General features: G+C 35.6%; 1 protein-coding gene across 1 annotated transcript in view; it reads right to left on the reverse strand.

Moving 5' to 3' along the window:
• Window positions 1-284: 284 nt before the first annotated feature.
• TOX (thymocyte selection associated high mobility group box) overlaps window positions 285-7,434 on the reverse strand; it is a 94,782-nt gene continuing 87,632 nt past the window's right edge. The window contains exons 8-9 of the mRNA XM_015812361.1: window positions 1,648-1,799; window positions 285-321 (exon numbers count right to left, since the gene is read on the reverse strand). Coding sequence (XP_015667847.1) covers window positions 285-321; window positions 1,648-1,799 — 189 coding nt within the window. The remainder of the gene's footprint in view (window positions 322-1,647; window positions 1,800-7,434) is intronic.

Below are 7,434 nucleotides of genomic sequence, written 5' to 3' on the forward strand. Positions count from 1 at the left end.
AATAAAAACCAACAAAATCCAAATGGTCCAAGACTCCTTCTGCAAGGAAGGAAGAAAAGCAATGTCCATTTAAGAAAGGAAGGAGAAAAAGAAAGGAGGGGTGGAGGAACAAGACTTTTTTTTTCCCAGAGTGAATGACCCACCAGCAAAAATAGTCCTAAGTGCTTAGCGACTTATACGTTCTAAATAAATGCAGAAGAGCCTAGACTGCATAAAGCAATCCATGATGAAAAGACTTTCCTGCATTCCTCAGCAAAAAGAAGAGATGCATTTCCAAAATATTTTCAGGTAAGATACAGCGCTTTGTCCCTCGGCATGGCCCTGTTGAACAGAGGAGGAGGGAGAAAAAAGAAGTTAAGAGTCACATTAAAAAGCAAATGTAAGTGGGGACAAGTGTTAATCTCTGAATCCATGCTGTGATTTTTTTTAAAGCTACTGAAACAGTCATACTGTATTTCATATTCTCATTAAACTCAGGTGAAGCTTTATTTTCACAGAGAGCACATTGTTGAAAGGAAACCATGTTCTTTTGATATTGGAGAAAAACCTGTGTGGAGAAACTCCAGAAAGGTTATTCTCTCAAATGTAATATTTATTCTGGTTGGGGATTTTAAAACCTCTTTTCTTTATAGCACTTTGTGGTAGGAGGCCGCAAATTAATAGTTCTTATAATTAGTATTGTGGTTGAGTAAAAATATAATCTTAGCAAATTCCCTTCAGTGAAATGCCCTGAAAATGAATGCTTTGTGACAAGTGTACATGTGGGAGTCATAAATCCCAGTTGGATGGTAGGTCTGACATCATAAGTGAACAATTAGAGGAGCAAAGAAACAGGCATGGAACTCTGCCTATGTAGTAAGACATTGCACTTGCCATCTTCTACATGCTCTAAAGCAGGTATGTCAAACTGCTGGCCCAAGGACCGGACGCATCATCCGGAAGCCACACCCACCCCATTGCCGGCAATGGCAAAAGAGTCCCGATATGTTGCGCGACGTCATGTGACATCGTGAGTTTGACATGTCTGCTCTAAAGTCTCTTCTTGAGATTCAAGAAATTTTCTAGATGGATCTGAGGTTGAAATACATGCTGTACTACAAAGAATAAACAAATGAACATAGGAAACCATCTGTAAAAGTTGAGTGCCTTGTGCTCATGGATAAGGCCCTTTGGCTCAACGAACAATTGGCTCATTCAGTGGAATTTATGCTTCCTTAACAAAATGTACCTATCAAATGAAGTAATCATAAGCTGTAAAAGTTCAGAAAGCAGCAGCCTTACATGTAAGTTATAGTATCTCACTTCTAAATCTGCCTGACAAGTTCCCCAAGTTTGGCCACAGAGCAATGGCAGCCAAGACTCAAGGTTGACTAGAGTTATTTAACAAAGATCTCTTTATACAAGTTAATGGGATTGTCCCTTCTCAGTCTAGAATTTTTCAAATTTAAATCTTAGTTGTAGTTTAAGATCCTCTCCCAAAACCTCTTTCCTTAATTGTGGCATATAAAATCAATCCTTCTGTTAGCTATATTAACATTTCTGCTAGCCTCTAGAATATATTTGTTGTATAAAAATGGAAACCATGCCTGAGTCCAGTTTTTGTTTTAAATGCTACTCAATGCCAGGTGGCATGCAGTGGCTGCTCACCCATTACTGCAGTAATCATTATTCCATTCCACGGTCTGTGCTGGGGGATTTCTGCATCCTGAACGAACATATTCCATTGCTTGGGTAACAACTTGTGCAGCTGTAGATGCTGGATTAATAATATTCTGGTAATCAGGCTGGAGAGTAAAACCCTAAAAACAAAATAAACAAGGCTTAACTATGCAAGCTAACCTCTCAATTGAAAAGCTTAATAAAGTATCAAATTGTTCTTTGCCATTCTTAAACTTGCAGCAAAAAGAAAATAGATGGGCACTTGAGGCTTTTCAGACAATAATTTTAATTGGTTAAGACAAATGCCAGACAACAAATTGCAATCATGTAGAGAGAACGTTGAAACAAAGAACAAAGAACATTTTAAAGCTTTGCAGAAAACCAAAAAACAGTGCATTCAACATGAGAAAATAAAAGAAAGGTCTGTTTGTTTCTTGGAAGCTCATATTTCAATTCAATCCAAGGATATTCTATTAGTTAATTCCAAGAATATGCAACAGAATCTTTTTGAAGGAAGCAGGCAGCAGGTGGCTGAGTGTTTTATTAGACTACACCTATTCACAATTATTGTTCTCAAACCCCTTTTATTTGGTTCAGTCACAAAAGGACCATCTGCTGCTTCCTTTATTTGCACTTCTTTCTCAACTATACAAAAAAATCAACTAAAGCTTTTTAACCGTTGTTAGACTAATGTAGCAAAAAAAAAACCAGCTCTCCCTGTCTATCTCCCCCCCCATTTACTGTTGTTTTCAACATGTTAAATGTTTTCCAAATCAGAAAGCTGATCATATTTTCAAGAACGTTTTATTGCCAAAAGGTCAGGAGACCTGCTTTAATGGGTATCATAATAGACCAACTGATGTACACCACAGAAAACAGAACAGACCAGTCTAAAAAGAAACTTCCCAAGGGCATCAGAGGATGATACATTAAGTAAATGTTTTGTTTAACTGAGCAGAACGAATTTGTCAGAAATTGCACTCTCTTCTCACTAGTTTATATTTGGCAAACAGAATAAACACCTAACTTAAATCAACAGGTTTCTAACTGACTATTCATGTTACTACTACCTGAGTAGCTCACGAGATGGTGTTCATTTAACAAGGTAAACTTTTGAAGCACTGTTTATTGTCAGGTAGGCCAAGATACAGAACTTATGAAGGATGAGGAAGGTTGGAGCCCTTAATTGCTGGAATATAAACTGCATCATATTCAATTCACTTAGCCTGTCAATGGAAGTTCTTACAGTATCTTCAGATTTATAGGCTCCTGTCAACTAATCTCAGGAATGGTTTAATACTATGATGGGGACAATGTTTAAATCCAGCCACTTTCCAATTATTACTTTTTCTATATGGCAACTAAAATAAAAATATACAGCCTATATATAATGCGTGTGTCTGTCTGTGTGTGTATGTGTGTGTGTGCATAGAAAGGAGAAAGGAAAAGAGTAGTCACCTTTCTAAATGAATTCCTAATTTCCAAAGGGAAGACAGATTCACTTAATAACCATGTTACTAACTGAACTGTAATGATTCACTTAACTGTGAGTAGAAAGGTCATACAATGGGGCAAAACTCACTTAACAAATGTTAAGAGTCAAACAAATAGCCCAGGAAATCTTGATATTTTCTGTTCCAGTGAAAAATAATAATATTAAAAATGTGCTACTAATATGCTAATAATATTAGGAGTGGCCACAATATGACTAAGCAAAAACAATGTATTTCTTTTACTATTGTATATACTATATAGCATATTTGGATGTAATTTGGGGTGTCAGATTTCTCTAAAACAGCTTTTTAAAATTTTATTCCATGACATTTCTTTTTAATAAGTAAGTCATATATGCTAATTTTTATCCTAGTTCTGTGATGTCTTGTTAAATTGTGGAACACATAATACTTTCCTAATCTCCTATGCTACTCTTCCCTTAGGGTATTTTTTAAACTTTTCCACATGATAGCTGTTTCTTTTAACTGCCAAGTTAACTGCATTTAAATGTAGTGACGTTACAATTCTTAAGACTGGATATCGTTTTAAATCTATAACATATGTTTTGCAATATTTCTTTCATGCTTGGACTTTCAAAAGGGAAGATGTTATTTGCATGCATGAAAGGTTTTTTTGAAAGGTTTTTTCATCATACATATATGTACACAGCAACAGATCTATGAAAATAAGTACTTCTGATTCCCTTTTAGGTTTAGCTATACATGTATACATGCAATATGGGTTTTGCAAGGAAGCAAACAGATCTAAATTATTATAAAGGCTGATAAAGATATGTACAACCCATAAAACAAACAAACACTCACCTACCCTGCTTAAAGAGCATCTTCTACTTAATTTAAAGATACCACTACGTTTTAAAATAAGTTTTAAAGCACCCTGAAAAGTACAGGTGGTCCTCGACTTACAACAGTTCATTTAGTGACTGTTCAAAGTTACAATGGCACTGAAAAAGTGACTTACGACCTTTTTTCACACTTATGACCGTTGCAGCATCCTCCTGATCATATGATCAAAATTTGGATGCTTGGCAACTGGTTCACATTTGTGACTGTGGCAGTGTCCCAGGGTCATGCGATCACCCTTTGTGACCTGACAAGCAAAGTCAATGGGGAAGACAGATTCACTTAATAACCATGTTACTAACTGAATAACTGCAATGATTCACTTAACAATTGTGAATAGAAAGGTCATAAAATGGGGCCAAACTCACTTAATAAATGTCTCACTTAACAACACAAAATTTTGGACTCAATTGTGGTCATACGTCAGGGACCACCTGTATTTCAAAAATATATCCTTCATTAGCAAAGTTTATGGAAAATGGGCATGTTTCAGCAAACTATTTATTTCTTATGTTTGTATCCTATTTTTCTTTAGAAGGCCAAGGTGATAGCTATAGGATCGCCTCTTCCTGTTTTCTCCTTTATAATCATCATAATAACTAAGTTAGGCTGAGAGAATGTGACTAGCTCTCAAAGCCCCCACTGATTTTCCATTGTAGGGATAGAATGAAATCTGGATCTCCCTCCTCCTCACTATTTATTTATTTATTTATTTATTTTTCATAATTTATATGCCGCCCTTCTCCCCACGGGACTCAGGGCGGCTCACAGCATATTAAAATAACACAATACAAACAACACACACAACATTTCCCCTATAAAAGCCAATTAAAACCAAATATTTGTAGCTGTGACATTATTAAAATCATTAAAAATTATCCCTATTTAAAATTNAGATCCGGGATTGTCCGGATCTCGGGGGGTAGCTCGTTCCAGAGGGTGGGGGCACCCACAGAGAAGGCCCTCCCCCTGGGGGTCGCCAGCCGACATTGCTTGGCCGACGGCACCCTGAGGAGGCCCGCTCTGTGGGAGCGTACCGGTCTGTGGGAGGGAATCTGTGGCAGAAGGCGGTCTCGGAGGTATCCAGGTCCTACTCCACCCAAATTCAGTACTTGGAAATAAATTTATTTAACACATATTCTTTTTTTTAGCAACATATGCACACATCACAAAAATGATACCAGGCTAGATAAAATGCTTTAGATAACATTTATATCTTTCTCTATTTGCCAAGGCAATCACTGCCTTAGCACTGTGGCTAACAAGTTATCAACAATATAAGCGCTACAAAGAATGCCTTCTTTAATCATTGTTTTCTGCCTTACATATTTCCCTATCAGGAAATATAAAACTGGCTCAATCTATGCAGTTTCTTATAAGATATTAGATATTTTAACAGAGAACATTTCTTGTATTTTTTTAAGTGAAACTCTAATATTATAATGGTCAAGTAATTTATAAGTTGTCTTGGGAATACTATAAAACGCAAGACCTATATTTGAAACAAAACAGTAATACAGTTTTCTCCAGGCAAACGTAACGTGGTAGAGCCACGTAACCCTGTTAAAGACCACTTAAGTATTCTTATACAGCAAACAGCAGCGTATTTGTCCTTTCATTGTATGCATCAAAGAATGATGAATACCTTTTAAAAACATTGTGCTATCTGACATACTAAGGCTAATATTTTGTTTAAAGAATACTAAAGTTAAAAAATTATCCATATATTATAATTTATCCTGACATTTCTGATTTGTATAATCCTGTATAAAATTAACTTAAGATATACAATTAAACTCCAGTGTAAAAAACTTCAAAAGAACTAAATGCATCAAGAAATCAAGCGCATCCAATAAATTAACTGAATACTATGAAATGAAATAACTTCAATACCCAGCCCTATATTCATCAAGTTGTTATGCGCAAAATATAATTTTAAAAAATTGTAAGTTTAATGTATATTTTCAATCAATATATCCATGAATGTATTCTTTGGTATAAGACATCAATCTTCAACCTATGACCTTTATAATTTTTTGAGCCTCTTCATATATGCACATTCAGTTTCCTTTCTTGATCATTATAATTCAGTAATGATTAACTGAATTTTAATAGTTATTAAAAGCAGATAAAGGCAAGCAATCCATGTCAGTTCCATGAATGGCTTTATCAAATTCAAAGTTAAAATGAGAAAAAAAATATAACATAAGACAAGTTCCAAACAATTAGTTCATCTTATGAGATAGCTGTGAATCTGAAAGTAGGAGCTGTGAACGCAGGAAGACCTTCAAGTCATATTCTGCCCTTCAGAATAAATGTGTCAATATCCACAGCCAACATTGGAGTTGACTTGAGTTGTATTATTTATACACAAACAGTATTTACATTTTTCAAAGGTTAAATTTTAACATGTTTTCTCCATTCCTATTATATCTTTCAAACACTGGATCAGGAGTTCCACTGCATTTCTGGTTAAACCTGAGGAACCCCATGGAATAGGGGTCTAGGCTATACTTTTCTCCACTAGAAATATTGATTGGAAGCAGTCCTGGAGGAAGGAGAATAATCCTTCAAAAACTGGCATATGACTTCTCCAGTGGTTTCATGTACAGTAGATTTTTAACAGCATGGCAGAGATAGCCTAACCACTGTGTACCTCACACTATAGCAACCAGGAACAAAAGTATTCTGTCCCCGTAAGTACTGTCAATAACTAACCACTCAGGAAAGATTGAACCCACCATTAAACAATGCTCCTACTCCCAGTCCTTGTAAATGATACAAGAATCCATTGTCAATGATACTGAATGTTGCCAAGTGGTTTAATAGGACTGAAGAGCTATGTTTCTTCCATCAATATACCAACAAAAGTTACCTGAGTAACAAATACAATTTCTGTGCCATGTCAATGTCTCAATCCTGAAAGGAATCAAAATTCTTGTCCATATAATATCATTGACAATGCAAATCTTATAATTTTCCTCAGCTACATTTAATCAAATACCCTTTCTTCAGGGCACATGCACCATCATTTTCTCCAAGGCAGCTAGAAAACTCAGATTGGTAATACACACCTCAGGAATCCAACTACACCCTTCCTCTCTCTTCAGTTTCCCAAAAGAGCAAGCAGAGAATGAGTCAATCCCATATGTGGCAAAACTGATGCTGTAGAGAATTTTATCCCTTTTCTCAGACTACATAAGATAAAATGAATCCCAGATAATAATAATAATAATAATTTAATTTATATACCGCCCTTCTCCCATAGGACTCAGGGCGGTTCACAGCATATTTAAAAACAGATACTATACACAAATACAAAAATACAAAAACACAAAAATATAAACCCCAATAAAAACCGAATTAAAAACCAAATATTGACGGCTGTGTTTCCAATTAAAATTGCTGTTAAAATCAT

The sequence above is a fragment of the Protobothrops mucrosquamatus genome, unplaced genomic scaffold (genome assembly GCF_001527695.2).
Source record: "Protobothrops mucrosquamatus isolate PMUCROS unplaced genomic scaffold, P.Mucros_1.0 scaffold79, whole genome shotgun sequence".
In the NCBI taxonomy this organism is placed as follows: Eukaryota; Metazoa; Chordata; class Lepidosauria; order Squamata; family Viperidae; genus Protobothrops; species Protobothrops mucrosquamatus.